The sequence below is a fragment of the Megalopta genalis genome, chromosome 7 (genome assembly GCF_051020955.1).
Source record: "Megalopta genalis isolate 19385.01 chromosome 7, iyMegGena1_principal, whole genome shotgun sequence".
NCBI classification, from domain to species: Eukaryota; Metazoa; Arthropoda; class Insecta; order Hymenoptera; family Halictidae; genus Megalopta; species Megalopta genalis.
Genome location: NC_135019.1, coordinates 506,451 through 530,214, shown reverse-complemented (window position 1 = coordinate 530,214; position 23,764 = coordinate 506,451). Strand labels below are relative to the sequence as shown.

The 23,764-nt window shown below is 36.9% G+C and overlaps 3 protein-coding genes across 10 annotated transcripts in view; 1 reads left to right on the top strand and 2 right to left on the bottom strand.

The window, feature by feature from the left end:
* ZnT63C (solute carrier family 30 member 1) overlaps positions 1 to 14,310 on the top strand; it is a 29,916-nt gene extending 15,606 nt beyond the window's left edge. For 2 of the 3 annotated variants that reach the window (XM_033467010.2, XM_033467009.2), the window contains 7 exons: positions 3,526 to 3,717; positions 5,938 to 6,160; positions 7,629 to 7,890; positions 10,245 to 10,362; positions 11,642 to 11,857; positions 12,257 to 12,367; positions 14,021 to 14,310. In XM_033467010.2, the coding sequence (XP_033322901.1) occupies positions 3,541 to 3,717; positions 5,938 to 6,160; positions 7,629 to 7,890; positions 10,245 to 10,362; positions 11,642 to 11,857; positions 12,257 to 12,367; positions 14,021 to 14,218 (1,305 nt within the window). In that variant the 5' untranslated portion in view covers positions 3,526 to 3,540 and the 3' untranslated portion in view covers positions 14,219 to 14,310. The remainder of the gene's footprint in view (positions 1 to 3,525; positions 3,718 to 5,937; positions 6,161 to 7,628; positions 7,891 to 10,244; positions 10,363 to 11,641; positions 11,858 to 12,256; positions 12,368 to 14,020) is intronic. The other variant, XM_033467011.2, reaches the window with a different exon arrangement.
* LOC117218529 (transcription termination factor 2) lies at positions 14,305 to 19,843 on the bottom strand. 6 transcript variants are annotated; one of them, XM_033467000.2, is made up of 11 exons: positions 19,676 to 19,843; positions 19,350 to 19,625; positions 18,800 to 18,995; positions 18,556 to 18,704; positions 18,280 to 18,483; positions 18,054 to 18,211; positions 16,667 to 17,981; positions 16,244 to 16,581; positions 15,607 to 15,774; positions 15,328 to 15,527; positions 14,305 to 15,247 (listed from the first exon to the last, which is right to left on the bottom strand). In XM_033467000.2, exons 3-11 carry the CDS (start codon positions 18,982 to 18,984, stop codon positions 15,100 to 15,102), a joined length of 2,865 nt encoding a protein of 954 aa, XP_033322891.2. In that variant the 5' UTR covers positions 18,985 to 18,995; positions 19,350 to 19,625; positions 19,676 to 19,843; the 3' UTR covers positions 14,305 to 15,099. The 6 variants fall into 6 exon arrangements, with proteins under 6 accessions (XP_033322891.2, XP_033322890.2, XP_033322892.2 ...); XM_033466999.2 differs by having other exon boundaries at positions 19,350 to 19,601; positions 19,676 to 19,828; XM_033467001.2 differs by lacking the exon at positions 19,350 to 19,625 and having other exon boundaries at positions 19,676 to 19,838.
* Positions 19,637 to 23,699, bottom strand: LOC117218532 (uncharacterized). Its single transcript, XM_033467008.2, has 3 exons — positions 22,876 to 23,699; positions 22,521 to 22,781; positions 19,637 to 22,356 (listed from the first exon to the last, which is right to left on the bottom strand). The coding sequence occupies exons 1-3, from the start codon at positions 22,883 to 22,885 to the stop codon at positions 20,522 to 20,524; spliced, it is 2,106 nt and encodes a 701-aa protein (XP_033322899.2). The 5' UTR covers positions 22,886 to 23,699; the 3' UTR covers positions 19,637 to 20,521.
* Positions 23,700 to 23,764: the final 65 nt, after the last annotated feature.

Sequence of the window (23,764 nt, the reverse complement as noted above, 5' to 3'; positions counted from 1 at the left end):
TCTTGCAAATCTTAATAAAATTAAGCAGTCATTTTTAATTAGACGTGGAAGATTTCCTCAATCGGTCATCGATCGACTGAATTTAAAACGGGAAGATCTCCCCATTCGGTCGGCTAAGTGTTAATAAAACCATTAGAAAATTATCGGCAGATAAAGCGTTAACGATGTTATCGACGTATCCAATTATCGATAACGTATAAATACTACCGATATTTATCGAACACATATCGATGGTCGCACTTCTAGCACGGAGTCCCTTAAAAATCCCGGGGCCCGAGCAGATACGCATATTTTTGACGCGGGCGTTCTCGTCGTCCCTCGTAATTATGCAAATTGCGACTTAGTTTTCGCGGTACCGACAGCGAAAAATCGTCGGTCCGGCTTCTGTCGTGGGTTGTTCGAACCCTGGTCGACTAATTGGCAAGCCACGCGTACGCGCGCGCGGCATACAAAAAATACAGGGCAATGCTCCAGTTTCGAGCCGTTGCAACAGGCTGTCGCAACGCTGATCGAACGTTGAACTGTCAATTTTTAACAATTACTATCTCGAATACGCCGTTTATTTCCGAACGATAAACGATTTTTCGACCGGTCCACGGTTGCCGCGGGATAACAACGTGAACGAACACCATCGTTAACTCGCCTATTGGTTTCCCATGTGCAGTGGGAAAATTCAACCGGCTCCCACAGTTTATAAATCACGCAGCTGAGATTACAGCCGACGTTTCCTGGCTTTCAATGCGTTAATCGTCGCAATACGGTCGCGACGCGATGCGCGACGGTTCGAACGATCGCGCGAACGACGACGCACAGTGGTCTGGATCAAAGAATCGAGCGACACCTTGCCAGAGAACGTTTCGACACGCCAAGGAGCACATCGACACGAAATTCTCGCATAACGAGTTGAAACATTGAAAATCGACTCGAACGATTGCCACAAAAGCGAACTAATTTAATTAATGAAATTGAAACTAGAAAATTAAAATTTATCGCGGTCGATGGTGTTCTAACTAAGTAAAGGCTGTTCGAGTTTATTAGGATATAAATATGAATTTTCATGACAATTTACGATTTTTAATTCTCGCATAACATAATTCTCGCGTCGAAGCGTCGAAAATCGCCTCGAACGATTCCCACGAAAGCGATCGAATTTAATTAATAAAACTGAAACTAGGAAGTTAAAATTGATCGCGGTCAATGGTGTTCTAAAACTCTTTTATATTCGAATTATCCCATCGAAGTTCAGTCTGTTCGAGTTTATAACGACAAATATGATATATACTTTTATGAAAGTTTATGATTTTAATAATAAATTGATTTCAAAATCTTTTAATTGTATTATATACTTTTATAATCTCATTTACAAATCTTAAGACCGGATTATACATAACTGTAAACTTGTCGTTTCTCTTCTCGGTACCAAAAGCACCCGTTTTTCATTCGTCGATCTACGACGTTTAGAAAAATACGCGCAGAACACGTTATCTGCAGGCGATGGTTTTACAATTTCCGCAAGTGTACGATTTACGGTTAAAGATTTCTTAGTAAATTGTACGGTTAACTGTTTCGATGCGACCAGTTGCCTCCGGTAACATTGTCTAATAATTTCGTTTCGGATTATCGCGTAGAAAATTAGATTTCTCTTCGTACAGTAATGTCTCCCCAAATGACGCTCAGATTGTGCACAAAAATGGACAATTTGAGAAGAGAAGACACGATTATTCGAGCCTTGCGGCTCGTTTTTATACAGAGTGTCCCAAAAATCCTTCGCAATCTGAAAATGGGGGTTTCCGAGGTCATATGCAGTAACTTTTTCCTTAGCTTGGAACCCTCAGCTTGGAATTCTGAGCTTGGAATTCTGAGCTTGGAATCCTCAGCTTGGAATCCTGAGCTTGGAATCCTCAGCTTGGAATTCTGAGCTTGGAATCCTCAGCTTGGAATCCTGAGCTTGAAATCCCGAGCTTGGAAACAAAAATTGACAATTTGGGAAGACGAGGTACAATTATTTGAGCCTCACGGCTCGCTTCTATAATTGTGGACAATTTATAACTATAAAAATAAACCGCTCGAATAATCGTATCTTCTCTTCCCAGATTGTCCATTTCTGTGGACAATCCGAGCGTCAATTAGAGAGACATTACTGTATTACGCGTAGGTAGATCGGATGTCGAGGAAACAACTGGCGGAAGCAAACATACGTCGAACGATAAATATCATCGTCGTTTCCATAATGTTCGAACGAAACGATGATCGTGGCAAGGTTTGGATCAGAGAGGCAACTGCAGCGGACGAACAGGTGTACGATTTATTGATCGTTAAATGGAGATGTAGCGACGTATGAGAACGCTAATTAAGTCGATTAAGAGGCTCGCGATTTGTATTGGAGGGCCGAATTCTCTATTTCAATGGGATAATGCATTCGTTTGTAAACGGTCGACAATGAAAGTATTCTTCGCGTCCGAAAATATGTGCTTGCTTAATTCGCGGGACCCTTTAATTTATTTGTTATGGAGAACTGTTGGTCGGGATTCTCACGGGCTCTTAAGCTGATAATCAAGAGTTTAATACCATTGAGGAGTGAAAGGAACGCATTAACCTCTTGGGTACATTCGACGACCGAGACTCGTCATGCACTTGTTTTGCCTAAGCTGCGATGATAACGAGTCTAATTCGCCGTTCAAACCTCTAATTACAGTAATGTCTCCCTTACTGACGCTCAGGTTGTGCACAGGAATGGACAATTTGGGAAGAGGAGATACGATTATTCGAGTCTTGCGACTCGTTTTTATAATTGTTGAGAATCGGTAATTATAAAAACGAGGGGCGCAAGGCTCTCGAATAATAATCGTATCTCCTCTTCCCAAATTGTCCATTTTTGTTTACAAGCTGGCGAGAAGGCAGGGAGAATTTACGGCAATGGTAATATTATTGGCAATATTAACAACAATTAGAACTGTTGAATTATGATCGCTAAACGGTGTCTATGGTTGCTGTTACATTTATGAAAAAAGTCTAAATATCATCGATGGAAAATGGCCTTGGTAAAGTCAACAGGCGTTGTTGTCAAAAATATTATATCCCTGTGTATTCGATTATTTCTTTACAAAATCTCTTCGTAGTTATTTGTAAAATTTCCTTGTAAAGAGAAGATACAGTGAATTCTCTCTCTCCCTAATTTTCCTTCGGCTTGCAAACAAAAGCGAACAATTTGAGAAAAGGAGACACGATTATTCGTGAGCCTTGCACCTCGATTTTATAATTGTTGATAATCGGCGACTGTAAAAATGAGCAGCGAGGCTCGAATAATCGTATCTCTTCTTCCCAAATTGTCTCCATTTTCGTTTACAAGCGCCGAAGGAAAATTAGGAAGGATTTACTGTATTTCGTAAATGTGCATCCATCGGAAAAACCTTCCAACTTTTGATAGCGGTGTGTCTCTCAAGGTCTCTTACGATACCTTACAGTTTGCACCGTTTTCTTATGATTTCGTTTTCCTTTTACACATGATATTGCAATTATTTTTAGGTACAAACAAACACTATGGGACGCTTCACAGGGAAAAAGTGTCGCCTTTTGACAATGTTGTGGCTGACTGCTCTATTCTTCTTAGTAGAAATAGTAGTAGGTTATGTAACAAACTCGATGGCTTTAATTGCTGACAGTTTTCACATGCTGTCGGATGTAGCAGCATTGGTCGTTGCATTTCTTTCCGTAAAGGTAAGACATTTCTTTTACTAAAGCTAATTCCGTTCGCCTTTTGCCATCGATACGCGGTCGTTTCGAAGTACAGTAAATTCTCCCCAATTTTCCTTCAGCGCTTCCAGACGAAAATGGACAATTTGGAGAGAGGAGATACGATTGTTCGAGCCATGCGAGCCGTTTTTATAGTTGCCGATTTTCAGCAATTATAAAAACGGGCCGCGTGGCTCGTACAATCGTATCTCCTCTTCCCAAATTGTCCATTTTCGTTTAGAAACTGGCGGAAAATTAGGGAGAATTTGCTGTACCACGCAAACAAGCATAACGACCATCGAATTCGGCAGTTCTGTTAAATTTTTCTTTTAAAGGAAACTATCTAATTTATTAGCATGAAATTGCGTGGGTTTATTCGAATAGCGCGCTGAATTATTTTCAAGCAGAATCGGTGTGTTTCTTTAAACCTACGGTGTATTCAAAGTTTTGGTATTTACGGTGGCCATAATTGTGCGCAAGTTTCCATTGTCGTCTAAAAATAAGACAAAACCAAACGTTTTCTTAATCTGTGCGGATGCAGTTATAGCCTGTACCAAAATCGACTTAAAAAGAAAAACCTGAAATAACACAAAAATGACGCTTAGTTGAACGAAAAGTTTCATTTTCTAGCACGAAAGTATTTGAATCTAACTCAGGATTTACATACAAGGTGTCTTAAAAATGTCTCGTAATTCGGAAATGACGGGTTCCTCGGATCATTTGAAGCAGCTTCTTCCTTTATAAAATTTTTCTCCGAGACACCGTTAACGAGTTATCAACGAAAAACAGTGACCAATAAGAATCGAGTACGGCTGACGCGAGGCGGCCCAGCCAACCAGCGCGCGAAGCCCAGTTCCGCTCATTGGCTCGGTCGCCTCGCGCCAGCCGAGCTCGCCTCTCATTGGTCACTGTTTTTCGTTAATAACTCGTTAACGGTGCCTCGGAGAAATTTTTTGTAAAGGAAGAAGTTGCTTCAAACGACCCGAGGAACCTGCCACTTTCGGATTGCGAGACATTTTTGGGATACCCTGTATATGGACACTGAGACTGAAGAGGGATGTAACTTTAATTGTTTATAACAAGATAAAAGTAAAAAGATTCAAAAATATTAAGCGACTACGGCTACTATTTCATATATACATATATACTGTATCATTATGAACCTGTATACTGTCAGTTAAAATCGAAATCGGACATTTGTGTTTCACTTGAGACAACAAAGCCGAGAACATCGAGCGTTGAGTGCTGCTGTTCATAGTGTTAACACGCGAAATGTTTACCGCGATTAACCAGTTAGCTGTGTTCGACGATTATACTCGTCACGGAGAAGTGGCACTATTTTGTGTCACGACGAGTATACTCGTCGCGCGTACCATTGGCTATTTAAATTGTAACGTTAGCGATAACAGAAACACATTCTCAAATTTCAAGATGTTTAGAATATTTTTATACCAATTCTACACACGAAAATGATTACATTATTATATATACATTATTATATTATTAAATATTAGCGTTGATTATATTATATTATTATTATATTATTGATTATATTATTATATTATTAAATATTAGCGTTCGACGCGTAAAGTGCCATTTATGCATCGTTCCTTGCTTCGCTGAATACCACTCTACAGCAGCAATTTGAATTTTTAACTTTTATAATTGTTTGATTTTTCCCGCGTTTTTCGTTTATTATCTATGCAGTGTATGCCAATCTTAAACGAATAAGTAAATATTAGTAATAAAATTGTTAATCTTATCAAATAAAACCGTATTTTTGATCCGATATTTTAACAGCGACGCTTACATTGTGTTCGACGAGTATACTCGTCGTCGCTCGATTCTCGCAACACATATAGGGTGCGCGTTCTTGAAAAGGAGGCGCCACAGCTAACTGATTAATATCGTTTACATCAGGGGTGTCAAACTCGAAAGCTATAACTTGGGCCAAATAAACGATGTTTAACTTTAGGTGGGCCGCAAAGAAAAAAGAAATCAATGTTCATAGAAACAAATATTTTTATTTTGACTAGTACATTGCAATAAACATATATAAAGTTAAATTATTGTTTACGTCCTGATACTTGGCATCGAAAATGTTCATCTCGGGCCGCGAGTTTGACACCCCTGGTTTACATGCATATCGAAGAAAATCGTGTTTTATGGCTTTCGTAATAATTCCAGTTCTTACGCGTTTTACAGATGTCGCCAAAGAAATGGTCTAAAAATACATTTGGCTGGGCCAGAGCCGAAGTTTTAGGTGCTTTGGTAAATGCTGTCTTTTTAGTCGCATTGTGTTTTAGTATTACCGTCGAAGCATGTAAGAGATTTATTGAAGTAGAAGAAATACATGAAGCTAAATTACTTGTAGCAGTCGGTTTACTTGGGTTACTAGTGAATGTTATTGGGCTGTGTTTATTTCATGGTAAGTACACAAAGATTGTCATCTGTTCGTTACACTGTTGTTACACTGTTAGTTTTCTCTGACATGGAAAAGAAGATGTTACGGTGATTATCTGCCGTGACATCGGACGAACCGGTGCCGTAATCACTGAACTCGTTACAGAAAACAGTATCAGAATATGTATAAAGAAAAATAGGAGGTCTCGTTTAAAAAGAAACGAATTATATCAAAATACCATGAAAATCACCTTTAAACGTCTCGACCTACTGTTCACGTTCGTGAACAGTCTTGCATATTCTTGTTAACACTATGCCGTCCACAGATCTTAGATACGATTCTTTTGTTCGACGCCGGCACAATAGCTTGGAAATTTTAGATTTAAAAAAAAATGTCGAAGATGGCGGTAATATAAATTCCTAAAATTAAGATAAGTCGTCCAAGAATTTTCGTACTTAATTCTTAGTTAAATAAGCACAATGCTATAGTTAGTTTGCTGCCTTTTAACAGCCAAACAATATAGTTCAAATGTTATCTCAGTTTTTTTAAAATGGCACCAGCGTGGTGCCACCGGACGGCATAGTGTTAACATTTTATTTAACGGAAGCCTACCGATAGCAAGCCTAACAGAAGCTCGATAACTTTCTCCTAAATAGTGATTTCAAAAAAACTTATCACATTATATTAATCCTTAGCTACAACGAAAATATTACAGCCTTACAATCTTTATTTTTTGTTACATTCGTAGCGAACGATTATCTTTCCCTTTCAGAAAGTTTAATGCTTACGTCACCAAAGAAACATTAACTTTTGAACTGCAGTTGTTCTTATCAAAGTCGCCAAAGTCTGGGGTACAAAAGCGCGTGCAGTTGTCTAGGCCAGATTTGGCCAGTGTTGACCGAGATTTAATACAAATAATTTGATGGTTTATAAACGAGATTATTGTAGTTTGTGAACAATTTAAAAAGAAATTCGTAACCGTTGATCTTTGATTTTAAAAGAACTATTAGAAAATTGCCGGTAAATAAAATGATAAAGGTCGTTATAAAAAGTTCATCAATTTTTATGTTTTTCGTTTTATACAGTGATATTTGAGATTTCAGACTGTCTAGTTTACTGTACAGTGAATAAACAAATATTTGCAAAAAAAAGTAATAAGTGAGGAAGTATATATAAGTATTTCCAATTTTTTTATTCGAGCTTGTAACGAAAATTCTCTACATATAGCGAAGCTCTACATATATGTAGTGCAAAATAAATATATATATGGCGCTGTTCAGTGGAGAAAAAGTGACCTTAATTTTTTATCGGAAAAAAGTTCGTTTCGAAATTTTCAATATTCACGCGTTCAACGGTTCAAAGGAGATTGTAAAATAATATTGTGTGAACAAATATTTGTTTCGTCTGGTTTTAAACTTTTGAATTTTGTGTTATCTTCGTGTTTGCATTTCTGTAGAATATTCAAATATTTTTATTTTCTTGTTTTTTCCAGAACATGGCCACACTCATGCACATTCACACGGTATATCTCGAAGTCATAACAGGCTTAGCTCTTTCGTTGGAACCGACGACAACGAAAATGACGAAGCTTACAGACCTTCCACGCCTCAGGTGAAAAGGACACATGGTCATACGCATGACGCCAGTCAAATGAATATGCGTGGTGTATTTCTTCATGTACTTTCCGATGCCTTAGGATCTGTTATTGTAATCGTATCCGCTTTAATTGTTTGGTTGACAGAATGGAAGTACAGGTAATCAATTTTTGTTATATACTTACAGATATTATTAATGTTAAGTTCGTCGATCGTTAATTTTATGGTTGATATTTTTAATTGAAAATATCATTAATAACATAAGAAAATATTGCGATGCATCGACACGGTTTGAAATGCCATAATGCGGTTTGGTTTAAAAATCAGGATTTAGAATTCTCTCTATAGGTTCGAGCTTCCACGTCTTTTTATATGTAACTATAATTGTTCAGATTTTCCAGAGTTTGGTCTCTCGTACAAAAAAATATCTAAAGAATCGCTATTTTCCGGGACAACAACTGTAAACAGAAATCAATCTATTTAAAATAACTTGCAGCTGCATGTTAATGAAATTTTCATCTATTGCATATAGAATTAAAACAAGAATTTAAACACAACGTCAGGTTTTTTTTACGGTTTATCAGTATGCCAAGACAATTCATCTTTAAACATTGCTGAAAAATGTACCGATTCATATTCATAACATGGTGATTGATATCTTTACAATGTTTCCTTTATAACATCACGTTTCGATGACTTCTTTAGCGTCATATGAATTTCTATTCTTACCATTTCATGAGACAAGATACCACACAGATCTCCATGAAAAAATAACAATATCGCGAATTATAAGAAACGAGGCACTTAAGTACACGCAATAATATAAAACTGTTTTGTTCCGAAAATGTCTCGCAATCCGAAAATGGGAGGTTCCTGAGGTCATTTGAAGCAACTTTTTCCTTTGCGAAAATTTTCTCCGAGGCTTCATTTACGAGTTATTAACGAAAAACTCTGACCAATAAGAGGCGAGCTCGGCTGGCGCGCGACGGCCCAGCCAACGAGCGCACGGAGCCCAGTTCCGCTCATTGGCTCGGCCGTCTCGCGCCAAATGATCTCGCCTCTGATTGGTCACTGTTTTTCATTAGTAACTCGTAAACGAAACCGCGGATCGCATTTTCGCTAAGGAAAAAGTTGCTTCGAATGACCTCAGGAATCCCCTGCTTTCGGATTGCGAGACATTTTTGGGACACCATATATATATCACTCTCTTCGTTCTTTGACACACCGAAAGATGAAGAAATCCATTACATCATCCTACATTGTAACGTTCGTTTCAATTTATAATTTGCATCACATTTTGAAGAAAATCTACTAATTAGTTTCAAAGATTGTATTTATGTTATTTTGTTTCGTACGAACTTTTCGCGAGCAACATTTACTTCTATCGTGGCCAGTGTTCGTAATACTTGACACAGAACATATTACAGCCTCGTATTTCAATTCCAACTTGACCTAACAATTATACGAGAAGTATGAGTGGAATATTTTTCAATACTTCACCTGTGTGCAAAATCTACTTGACAAGTTAGATGATCTTTCACGCATGAACATGTATGCACAGTGTTGTTGTAACAAGAGCAGGAGAAAATAACTTTAACAATATAACTGTAACAAAATGCTTGAATTGGGGGTGAGATTCACCACACGAGGTATAAAACCCTGTTTTTTAATGATACGAGCACGTCCATAGGTATTTGGACAGTTAGTGAAATCTAATCAAGAATTTCTTAGTTCGTATGTGTTTATTATTGAGTTGTTCGGAAAGTAATTTTTCATTTTTCGGGGAAATACGGCGAAATTACTTTCCGAACAACTTAATATGGTAATAAAATGCATTAAAGAATAGCGATATTACAGAAATGTAATATCTAAAATTGGATGAGAAAATAAAAAAGGTCATTCTGAAAGATTTTAAGCTATATTCGCTTTACACGTTATGTTTATATTCTGTGTAAAATATTAAAACATTTTGATTATAAAGTTCTTTAACTGCAACGGGAGTTCATATTAAAAAATGGCTCCCAAAGATCTGTTCGCTAAATAATTTGTTTTAAGAGTTAGTTGCAGTCAAAGAATTACATTTAAGATCACATTGTATAATAATACACTGTCCCTCTTTGATATAACTATGTACATTTGAACCGCCACAGGAAGTATTATAAATATTGGTACAAATACAGGAGTGTCCAAATACTTATGGACGGTAGTGTATATGTATATGTCTTACAACTTGTTAGTTGACCGGTATCTAAATTATATAATATGGAAGTACAGCTTCCAATTTTCAACTTTTAATATTTCAGAAACAGAGCTTCCGCTTTAAAAATGGTAAAAGAATTTCTAGTTTGTATTTTTGCATGAAGATTACGCATGTTCCAGGATACCCCATATTTCTCGGGCACTCTGTATATGTATTACAATCATTTTCTTTTTCAAATGATTATTTATCTATATTATGTAGTTTGTGAACATCATTTCATTTAGTATTTATATAACATTTTTATTATTTGCAGATTTTACATTGATCCAGCTCTTTCACTTTTGTTAGTTATTCTCATTCTGCGGTCAGTGTGGCCGTTGCTGCAAGAATCCGCCTTGATTCTTTTGCAAACTGTACCAACACATATTCAGGTAACATTATTTCAAGCAATGTAATATCTATACGATACACTTTGAAGTGATTGAGATTAAACAAATGCCAAAATTTCACAAGAGAAATTGTAATATCTCCGTATCATAAATTCGATTCATGTGCCATATTGTAAGTCCACTCTATGCTATCTCGTAATATTTTCTTCACTCATGTACAGAGTATATACATTTTACTTTTACAGAGTTTATACATTTTCACAAATATAGGGTTGCCATACGTACAATAGTTTTATATTACAATATTCTGTAACTAAAAATGTTAGAATATCTTGAAACATGCGGGAGTTATAAAATAACTATTTTTTCAGAGCTTATTTGCTATGGTAGGAGATATTACATAATGTAAGTAGCTTCTCTGCAGGTGAAGTATTTAAAAAAATTCTGAGGCTAATTAAATATTTTAGTACCGTTTTACTATTTCAACAAAACATAACATTTTTCTCGCAATTAACTCTACGATGTTGCAATGCTGGTTGTAAATCTCCTTTAGAAGATGGTTTTAGATTCGAAAATAATAACAATCCGATTTATGTTAGAGTTATTGTTTAGCAAGTGATATCACCTTTCGTGCACAGATCGGTATTTTTGGATTACAGATGTTATTGTTCGAAAATATTTACTATATATTTACTATAAACTTTTGTTAGGAGTTGAATACGTGTTCACACAAAGCTTAAAGAATCAAAAGAACAAGTTTCATATTGTTCTCAGTTTCAACTAATAACTGGATCAGACCATAACTTTCTCCCTGTACAAAATAGACAAAAATTTTTAATGGAAAATTTTACATTGTTCAGCAAGCACTACTGTCATATAGTACAATTTTGTTTACGAAAGTACATTAATATTATTGCAGAGTACACTTTCACGTGCTTATTACCACTTTTATTTAACTTTTTCTCGAACATACAAAACAAATACTTCTCACACGGCTTTTTACATTATTCATTACATTATTAACTAGCTGTGTAAGAGAATTTGAACATTTTATCAAATATTTCCAAAACTACTAGGTGTAGATGAAAATGTCAAAATGCAGTTTGCGCATCTTACAATTTTTTTACAAAGTATATTTTAAATTATCTTGAAAAATTAAAGTATCAAGCCCGTCGAACTTGCGTCGATCAATTCTCTTAAGAACTGCCGATGAATGAAAGAAGTTGTTAATCGTTAATAATTTGAGAACAAAGCTAAATTTACAATATCGTCGCATCTTGATATAAATGTAATTATATACTATTGGAGTTTGTTATTCTAGGTTGATGCTATTCAACAACGTTTACTCGAAAATGTTGATGGCGTTTTGGCTGTACACGAGTTCCATGTATGGCAGTTGGCTGGCGACCGTATAATTGCTTCAGCACACATCCGGTGCAGAAATCTATCAGAATATATGAAAATTGCGGAGCAAGTTAAAGAATTTTTTCACAACGAAGGCATACATTCTACTACGATACAACCAGAATTTATTGATGTAAGTAAATTTATTTATATTAAAACTGCAGTTGTCATCGGTACATGATACAAAGTTGTTGTACAGCTTATGATCCAAACATAGCTTTTTATATCTGCAATAATCCACATCTACGGGGTGAAAAAATGGTTTTTACTCGATGGTCTTTTTTACTCAAAATTAAGCATATATTTGCGACGAATTTAATCGCTTGATCAAAGTTCCTAAAAAGTTATTTGTTTGAATAATATTTAAAAATAAGTTTCTCTTCAATTGTTCTTATTAATTGTTCATCCATTTTTATGTAAACTGTTATGTCTAATCTACGGGTCAAAATTGGGGATACGTGTTTTTGGAATCTTTTTTATTATCGTCGTTTAAATAAACGATGACTAACTAGAGATATTTACAACATTCCAGTACCAATCTAATAGTGAAATTAAGGAAACACCAACCGAAGATTGTGTATTAGACTGTCCAAAAACTGACAAACCTTGCAATCATGCAACATGTTGTGGTCCCTCTAAACAGGTATGTGTTTTCAATTGTAATACATGTGTTTATAATTTAACTCCAATCCTGTCCCTCCTGCAGCATTCCTTGAAGAGAGAATCAACAGCCCGTTCTCCCTGTTGTCCTAAACCAAAATGTCTTGGTCGGTGCATAGAAGCTATTAAATCAGATTCAAATACAGTCATAGGTAACTTATTTAGCCTCGACCTGCGGAGGCTGACTGTACACGACAGATCGATATCAATCCATTGTATAATTAATTAATGCACCTCTCAACTTCTACTCCTTTCTTCCGTGTTTCCACATCTTGTAGTTACGTTTGATTTTGTCTCTTTCTCTTGTTTACTTTTTACATCCTGTTTATCTCTCTTTACATTTATTTAACGATTTTCTTCTTTTACACGCCACGTGAACTTTCCTCTAAAACGAAGCATTAAACAAACAATGAAATACAAAACTAAGGTACAATAGAAAGACGTAACACAAATTCTGATATGTCGCTAAAATAATTAAAATCGTATGTTATTAAAAATAATCTTTTTCATTAGATTTACTTTCATACGAGAATGATGCTAATTAGTGTATAATGATTGCGTTGTACTATATTATGAAATATAAACATTTAATATACTACCATGCAGAACCAGCTGTTCGAACCGCCAGTCGCACTACTACATACCATCTACCATGCCGATTCACTAACCGTAGAAGAAAAATACAGGGTGTGCCAAAAATGTCTCGCAATCCGACAGTGGCGGATTCCTCGGGTCGTTTGGAGCAACTTCTTCCTTTACAAAAATTTTCTCCGATGCACCGTTAACGAGTTATTAATGAAAAACAGTGACCAATGAGAGGCGAGCTCGGCTGGCGCGAGGCGACCGAGTTAATGAGCGGAACTGGGCTTCGTGCGTTGGTTGGCTGGGCCGCCTCGCGTCAGCCGTATTCGATTCTTATTGGTCACTGTTTTTCGTTAATAACTCGTTAACGGTGCCTCGGAGAACATTTTTATAAAGGAAGAAGTTGCTTCAAATGATCCGAGGAACCCGCCATTTCCGGATTGCGAGACATTTTTGGGACACTCTGTATATCGTACTATACTACCGAACAGTGTCGATAGGCAAGATGCAAAAAGGTGAGTGAGCATTGCGAGTTAACATGGGAAGGGGTTTGTTCGGCAACGCAATCAACGGGTGAGGGAACCGACGCGAGGTTATGCGAATACGAAACATTGTGCGCGAATTGGTTTCCCCTCCCGTTGATTGCGTTGCTAAGCAAAACCCTTCCGAAGTCAACTTGTAATCAGTGCGATCAGGAATATAAGTTACGCAAGATAGGTTCACCCGGTAGATGTGCCACGCCGCTATGCGGGACTCTCGGCGCATGCATCACCTATCCCCACTCTTTGCGTAACTTATTTCCCTAACCACATTGCCACAATGCTCCTCCATCTTTTTGTATTCTATCTGTCAACGCTGCTACTGAACGAACGATAGCCTTGAATTTTAAGTAGTATAAGAAAATATATTCCTCTATGCTCGTGAGCAATTAGTTGTTCAGATACGTCCTATATTACCGAGGGTTAAATTTTAAGTATTCTAAAACGCTGTATTCGCTTAAATCGATGAATTATTGTACCGAGTATGTTTATAACTTATTTGTGTTCTTATGCAGGGTCGTGAAACTCCTTCGCCTGGAGAAACACCATACATGTGCAGACAACGCAATAGCCTTGCACGCTCAACTGGATCTATGAGAGGAGCCGAACAACAAGAGGTCAATGAAATGGAACGCGGACATTTACTATCGCTGCCCGCCTCGCATAATTCCGTCCAACTTCCACATTCTCAAGTTAACACACCAGTTGTCTAAGTTATCAATCGTATTATCCATACCTACCTCTATAATAAAATCTGCGGCGCGTTACAATGTTATTATAAAAATTCAATAAACTGATATACGTATGTTCGTTTTTTTTTTATTATTTCGGTAACAGTAATGCTGAGAACAAATCTTTATAAATCTTGTCTACAACAAAATCACAGACGCATAAATTATTACACATTAATATATTAAATGTATTACTTATACAAAAAGAGTTACATTTGTATTTGCGTTTACTATAGAACACTGTAATTGCTGCACACTTGTCCCTCCTTTCCGGCATACATTTCCTTCATACAATATTTATGTCATTTTTGCAAAAAAGACGTTAGTACTTTGGTCATTCTCATGTTATTGTTGATAAATTGTAAGACATAAAATTTTGTAACATGATTGTAATACACGATGTAATGAAATTAATATCAGAATATCAGTGAGAGATTATTTAACAATTCACTGTTTTATTACCGATCTTTCTAAATTATATCTAAAATTACACTCGGACTAAATTTATGATCACAGTTCACTTGAGTTCTATTTCAATATGTCCACTCTCAGTTTTTTTGTATAGCTCTCGCTCTAAGAGCAATACGTACATAGGTGCTTCTTCTTATAGGACTCAGAATATATTTCTGTTACGGTGTCCGGTACAGTAACATGAGGCAACAGAAATGTCAATAGCCAACCGAGAACGTTGCCAACAAAGGAACATGGTACACCACAGACATTCCCAGACTCACGTAAGATCTCTTTCTTCGTATTTAAAATTTCTAATATAACACTTTCGACAACTTCAACCAGCCATAGAAAAGTTTATATTACATAAAAATATTTATTAAAAGATGATTTTAGACAAGAAAGACTCCCCGTTATAAATCGAATAGAGATTTGAGATCGTTGAGAGTCAGCTTCGAGACAGTGGAATTTTTGTCACCGCTGAGAACGTTTGCCGCTATCTCTAGCTTCTTCTCTTGCAGATGCTTGATGCGCTCCTCGATCGTGTCCTTGCAGATGAACCTACAGAAGAATTAGCATGCGTGAAATCAGTGCTATTTGCGAACACTCGACATTCTCAGGACGCAATGCTAGCTACTAACTTATATATGTAAACATCCTTTTTCTGCCCGAAACGATAGATTCTGTCCTGAGCCTGCACCTCCAATTGCGGGTTCCAATGGATGTCTATTAGCAATATATGATTTCCACCGACCAGATTCAATCCAACACCTCCAGCGGTGAGAGACAACAACAGTATCTTCGGGTCGGTACCCGCGTTGTTAAAGGCGTCCATTATACCCTAAAGAATCGACGAACGCGAATTAAATCACGGGGTGTCATTGAATAACGGAGAACCGACGTTTTATAATCGGGTATACCTGTCTATTTTTTATCGGAACATCGCCCGTGAACTGCTCGAACGTAGCACCTTTCAATGAGGGCAAATAAGCTGCCACTATGTTCAACATGCTGGTCCACTGAGATATAATTATCAACTTGTCGCCTTTCTTCAAAATCTCTTTCACTGTTTTCAGTACCGCTTGCATCTAGTCGCAAACAAACTCGTATTACTACGGTATCTGAGTTTGCATTTAATATTTATACAGGCATTTAATATTTATATAAATTTTATACAGGGTGCGGCGCGTAACTGTCGCCACGATTTTTCAAGCACTTTCGACAGTTTGACAAAAAAATATTTCGAATAAAAATTAATCAGTACTTAGTCGGCTACATATTGAAATACAAGAAATTTCAGAAACTATTGCTTTTCGACTAAAAGTCGAGGTGACCTCGACTTTTTTAAATGGCACCCTGTATTTTTTACTTCGCAGTGTTACGTAGCCGACTAAGTACCGATCAATTTTCATTGGAAATATTTTTTTGTCCGACCATCGAAAGTGCCTAAAAGCTTGTGGTGACGGTAACGCGTGCCACATCCTGTATAACGGAGATTCCACTCTATTCGAATAACAATTCCACAGGAAATTAATCAGAATCGCATAGGAAGTTCACCTTAGAACTGACGCGTTCGATCTGAAACACTGGGTTTTCAGATGTAAGCACATTGGCTGCTACCCTACGGTCAACACCTATCTCTTGTCCACTCGTATTCGCGTCATCTTCGTCGTTTAACGCGACATCGTCAATTTTGAACAAGTTAGGGTCTATGTAGTCGGCATCCGTTAGCCCAGTATCCTGCATGTCCTCTTGATCCAGCATAGAGTGAATAAGGCTCGGATGGACGCAGATTTGACGCAGACGTAGCAACAAAACTAAGATTTCGTGCGTTTTGACATCGGCATGCATCGACAGTAATCTATTTTGCGCTTTTGTGAATTGAGTTTTCTTGTCTGAAAGGAGACCGCGATTTAATCAGATTTAATTCTTATAGTTCTGCAAAAATATTATATATTTAGTTTCCACTCGCGTACGTACTAGGATTTGAAAGAAACGATGGTTTATTATATCTTCCCGAGGCTAAATCATGCATATGATTCTTGTCAGCTCTCTGGGCCAAAAATTGAGCGAACAGAGTGCGAGAATAAATCAGAACCTTTTCATACACCAACTGCTCCTGCGGATCTAACTTCACCAACACCTCTTCTACACATTTGTCGGGCAAGCTGGCTAGACTGCCTTTCGCCTGTAGCCCTTGTTTCGTTCTACGAAGCATCAGGGTCTCCATCAGGGTGGCCAGCCTTCGACGACCGGCCGTGTTTTTATTATCTACCCATCGCTTCCAGACCCGTATATCGTCGAAAGGGGAACATTTTATGAACTTCAATATAGAGTACAGGTCTAGCTCCTTGTTCTGAATAGGAGTGCCGGTGAGAGCCCATCGTTTCTTGGACACCAAGCCGTGCACCGCCTCTGCCGCATTGCTCTTATGGTTCCGAATCACATGCGCCTCATCGAGTATTACGCGCTCCCAATAGATCTTATAAGTTGTGGCTTTGGTCTTGAATTCGCGGGACAGAATATTATATGTCGTGATCACCACGTCGTTCCTTGCCAATCTTTTAGGAACGTTCTCTCTGTTGCTACCATGATAAACCTCAACCGCGAGCATACCTCGCTTGCATCTGCATCTAATCTCTTTCTCCCATTGCGACAACAACGATGCTGGGCAGACCACCAGCGTGCCTCCCTTATGATGCGATGGTGTCTTGGAATCTGCCCATTCATCGTCGCTGCAGTTGTTCGAATCTTTCAGTCCCTTATTCGTGATGCCAGAAAGTATCAATGATATCATCGTCAGAGTCTTTCCCAAGCCCATGTCATCGGCGAGGACACCTCCGGCAGGCTTCTGTCTTTCCCTCCACTGCAACCACAATAATGCGTGTTGCTGGTGCGGCATCAACTTGACGTTCAAACCCTCTGGATCTTCGGCTCTTTCGTCCTCGGACGGCCTGGCTATCAGAGATCCGTGTAAATCTTGCAACCTGTCGGTCGTCAACGCTAATTCTTTGTCCAGAGCCGCTTGAGCCTTTTTATTCAGTTCCTTGTCATGTGAGGATGATTTAAATTTAATCGGTATATTATCCACATCGATAATATCAGAAAATTCTTCATTGACAAACTGTACTTCCTCCTCGAAAGCATGCGCATCTTCTTTAATATTCTGCGTGAGCGGAGTATTTTCTAATTCTAGTGTGATCTTCTTGATTTCTTCTTCCTGTTTCGTGATATTTTCGCGCAATTCCCTACCTCCGTCCGGTAACAGATCGATGTCTCCAGCTTCTAACAACAACTAAAAATCCACAATACAAACAATGGAAACGAAAACAATTTTTGTATTCTCATCGCAAAGCACCATATTTACTTTTGACCTGCTCAATTGTTTCTGTAAATGTTCCATTTTACAAACTAACAAGGCTCTCTTTTGTGCGACCAGTGGATCAATATTACCAACCCCAATCTCTTGTTTTGCTAGAGATATCGCAATTTCATATTCCATTTCATTCTCACCCGATGAAGAGCCTAAGAAGAAACAGGATTGAATATACGTAATTTTATAACATGCTTCTAAAGAATTATATTGAACTAACTATTTAAAGATATAGGTTCATCCTCTGTATTCATGTAGAGTGAATGAATACTGGAATCGCTGTTGCGTTCCTTTGCCATGCTAATATCGTGTGATTCGTTTTCGCTATCCCCAGAATTTGAATGTACGCTCATTCTTTCACTGTCTTGAAATCTTTCTTCAGTCTTTGTCTTTTTATTAATCGCATTATTCTGTACAACTTCGTCTGTGGAATCATATGTTTACAATATAGTTTGCGTATTGCATCTTTTCAATATTTAAACGTATGCTACCCTACCATCTTCTTCACTCCAGCTAGTCGAATCAAGACGACTATATACATAGCTATCCTCCTCCTCGTTAGTAGGATATGACAGGATATGCTTTTTAATACTCTGCCTAATGGCATCTTCCGTCAACAGAGATTTTCTTGTTGCTGCAGCACGTCTGAAATAAGATTCAAAGCAAAACACGTAGAAATTATCGGTGCAATAGAGAAGAGGACGATTTGACAAATACAGGAACAGAACAAATTTATTTACCTCTCTGGAGTTAAACTCCTGGAACAGTTTTTGCTGCTGCCGCTGCTTTCGATTACAAAAACTTCTTTGTCAACATCTTCAATGATGTCCTCGTCGCTGTCAGAAATGACAAACGATCTTCCCTCAATGATATCCTCATCACTGTCAGATGCCAGAACACACCATCCATCGAAATTATTATCCATCTGTAAGATTTCTGTTTTAAAAGCACAGAAATTTATAACAGATCTCAATCGAAATTTTCGAATTATTGAATATAACGCGAATGTAATATGGTGTTGTTTTCTGTAATGTTTACATTCTGTCTTCAGCCATGCGGCTATCGGTTACTTTAATTGTTAATTTGTTTACAATTCGATAGATACAAACAAAATAACAATAATGCTACGTGCGTGCTTGTAACAATTTCCAAACACGATTTCCTTGTAAACGAAGCCATTATTTTTCGTTAAAATCGTTGTTCCTACTAATACCGTTCATTGTACGATGCTAGAATTCACGAAAACAATACTGGATAAAAAATATCAAAATAATGCGCGCGTCCTCTTACCTTGAATTTATTAAATTAACTCGAGCTTTGACGGATTTGACAGTTGTTCAACGACAGTCCGTTTAAATTGCTTCCGATTTTTTTCTTCGAAATGCGATTCGATTGTACGAACGTTAACTTTACTTATATACAAAGAGCTTAAAGGGGGGCCGTTATGCCTGTAGCGCTGTATGCCGCCAAATTACCGGCACGTGACAGTAACGAGAGACATCAACATCAACACATCGATAAAAACGAAAGTTTTTCTTCTGCCTACATAGAACAGTCGGATAGTGACTACATAAATATTGCAGCACAGAAATATGTATCGTTTTATAATATCTTACATCACTACACGTGTACACTTGTTGACTCTGACCGAGCGTGTGTTTAGTTTTGTATTTCCAACAGCCGGCGCTTGAGGGGCACCTCGAACAAAAAAGAACTTCTTGCACCCCACTACTCGGAGAGTATTTGAAAGGCGAACACCAAAGTGGTGGAAATGCGTTGTGAAGTAAAAAACCAATCTACGCATCGTTATACGACTACACCACCTTGTTACGGTACTTAGTGCTGCTACCTATTTCTTACTTGGGAAACTACACTTGAAATTTGAATTTAACCCTCCGGCGGGCGCGCTTCTTCTTATAACGTCAGCTAGTGCGCCGTGCACACAACAAAACAATGCACGCGCAATTCAATAAATTTGACGTTTTATCGTCGAACAATCGTTATATAAAGTATGTTTGAGATACAAATGTTTATTCTATGTTTTATTAATATATTACAATAAATTATGAAATAATAATTATATGCAGGCAACGGAATATATTTACAAGATTTTATTTATATTATATATTATATTTTTTATTTATATATATATAAATAATATATATATATATTATTTATATAATAAATATAATAATATATAAATAATTATATATATATATTATATTTTTTTACCGAGAGGAAAAAAAGCAGTTACAAACGCTACCCCGGCGGATGTTGTTTAGGACTATCTCCTAAGAAATTATGCCCTACGAGTATACTCGTTTAATCAACCCCTCGGATTACGCCAGTGTCGCATGAATCTCATCAGTAACGTTAAATGTTTAAAAACATTTAATTTCAATATCCCAATAAATTAAGTACGATAAATTCATATAATTTTGTATACATGCCGGACCTAATCGTTATCTGTATCTGTTGTATGTTGAATCCGTCTCGATCTCGGCGTCCTCGTCCGATAAAATAATACCAGCTAAATGTTCTGGTATTGTTTCCCTTACGTACATTTGGCTACGAAATAATTGCGATGCCTCTTCGGGCGCTTTCCAGGAAATGCAGGTTTTTCCTTCAGCGCTCGTATCTAATTTGACTCTAGTCAACGATTTCATACTTTGACATTGTAATCTATTTCTCTTATCAGTTTTAATGTCGTTTATCATGGAGAAAAATCTCTCAATTTCCGCATTCGAGTGGGGTATGGTTAAACATAATTCTGCGAGTTTGGCAATGTTGGGGAATCTATATTCGTTTATTGGATTTTTAATTTCGCTAATCTTCTTCCAGAAGTCGCAAACTTTCAATTTTACTATTTCACTTTTCTCGTGGGGTTCAAAATATGAAGGAATTTGATGCCATTCCGTATGTACAATTTGGCTATCAAATTTTGAAGGAAATTTATGCAAAATATGCTTCAATTGGCTTTTGTGCATATTCATATGTAATGTAATTTTAGGGTCTAGAAATTCTAGAGCATCTACAAATTTATCATCGAAGGGCAATCTTGCAATTACACCTTCGAATGCGGTTTGATAAAATTTTTGTAGATTTTTGTAAAATTGTTTGACTTCATCCTCGCTTGCTTCATTTGTCTCCCTCATTGCCTGTAGCGTTTCTTTACTTTCAAGATCGGTATGTATTTCTTCTAGAGGAAGTAAATTATCATTATTTTTTATATCAAGTGTTTTTAAATCCTGCACCGTTGTTATAGATTCCTGTGTTAAAAACAAATCCGCTAAATATTTTAAAAGTCTTGTTGACTCAGACCATAATTTGTGTATTAACACATCGTTGCTTTGAAATAAAACATTGAATTGATTCATGATTGGTAGTACGAAATTTAAAAATTGCAGATATGGTTTTGTGAATTTGTTATTCATTGTATTAAAGATGTAACTAACCAATTGTGTATTCTCCGACAACTTAGCCTCCGCAAAAAAATCTATTAACCCTGACCATTGCTTTAAAATGATATTAACCGAATTTGCCAGTGCCAACCACCGAGTCGGAGTTGGCTGAATTATTCTTTTTTGTACAATATTACAAATTTTTTGCATGTCCTGCAGCATAGCTTGCCTCTTCGAACTTCTGGAAAAATAGGTAGATATCTTATGTACAATTTCAATACTTTCATTTGGCAGGCATTTAGTTGCGTTATGCGCGACTAAATGAATGCAATGACATGTGCACGGAATTATAGCAATTTCATCGTTCGTTGCTAAGATTTTAGATGCGAATGAATTATGTTTCCCCAACATTCCGTTCGCATTGTTGGCGCACACGCCTACTACATTTTTAATATTCAATTTGTTCTTTTGCAATGAATATATTAAACATTTAAATAAATTCTCTGCTGTACTTTCAGAAATTTTCATATAATCTAATAAATACGTTTTGATCATTCCCTCGTCAAAGTAACGAATTAAGAAACATAAATTCTTATCGTTAGAAAGATCTGTACTTTTGTCAACCATAATTGAAAAGAATTTACGCGATAAAACCTCAGTGTGCTTTTTCTCTACCATTTTATTGAGCACATTAGTTATTATAGCATCTATTTTCGTTTTACTTAGACGAACATGTTTTACAATCCGTGAATCTGGGAAACATTTTTTTAACAGATCTGCGTAATGATTGAAGGAATTGAAGCTTCGATTATGCTCGATTATATCAACACATAATCTTAGTTCAGCTCTTCTGGCCATTTCTTCATAATTGTTACATGCTGTCTCCACATCAGAGTCTAAAAATAATGTTTAATGTTGTTATAATACATTACATATATATTACATAATACATTACATATATTAATACATAATACATACAATTATATGTCTACATTTCTTTCATATTAATTATTTGTATTTATAATCATTATTTTAATTATAAAATTAATATGGTTTATACCTGCTTCTTCTATAATCATGTCCCTTATACTTTCTTCGTTTTGAATATGCCCTTTTGATTTTTTGTGGTCTATTAAGCTGCCTCTTTTCGCTGTTATAACTTTTTGGCAAAACTTACACTTAGCTTTATGAATGTCCTCGCATTTTTTAAGCCACAATGTAAATTCCGGTTGTTGAAGCCACTCTTCCTTGAACTCGCTTTTCTTATATACTCTTTTGGCGGGAGCAGACATCCAAGTATTCGTGCTCGTACTTGCACTCTCTGTTAATGCAAATCTCATTATTAAAACACTTTTCAAAAAAAATTATATTTCTTTAAATTACATTCATACATAAGTGTTAGATATTCGTCTTACCTGAATCCATAGTTCAAGATAAAATTGAAAAAACTAACTTTGGAAAAATCACAAAGAAAACATGAAATCAAACACACGCCGAATGAACAATATATCCCCACTATTGTTCCAATTTCACTTGCAGGCGACTCCTGGGGGAGTGCGACGCGCGGGTCGCCCCTCGAATGCAGGCTGTTGGAAACTGAAAACATGGTTGAAGACAGTTGGAAACACGTGCCTGCCCGCCACCCTACCACCACTGCCTACTGCTCTGTACTGTCTACACGTTTTCTTCCTCTCTAATTGCAAGCTGCAAGCCGGTGCTCTTGTTCCCACCATTTTATTGCGCATCCAGCTCCACGCAAACTTTCCGACAGAGAATGGGAGAAGATCAAGAGAGACAGAACGAAAGCAGAGGGTTCTATGTGTGAGTGTCCACGCGAGTGAGAAACCTAGCCCGTCTCACTTTACCGTGCTTGCGGTCCCACTCTTGCGGTGCATCAGTTCGCGTGGCCATCTAAAGCACGCGGCGCGAAATTCAGTTGGTATATTATTATATATATATTGGTATATATTATTTTTCTATTTCTATATTCTTCGAATATTTGTAAGGTATTTGTTTCCGCACTCAAGAATCATTATAGTTAAATGTACGTATAATTGAATAAAGTTGAAACCTCTAAGAGAAACATTAATAAATTGTGTAGAGATATTAATAGAATGTTAATACAATGCAAATAATAATCAGCACTCGCAGAAGAAATTAAATACATATGCAGGATATAATTTGCATCTTGCTAACGTGACTATGTTGCGTAAACTATCGGTAACACTGAGCGCGACGCGAAATGGTAATTATCGCATCTTATAAGATGCAATGCTGTACGGTTTCTGAGACTGTGGAGTGAAG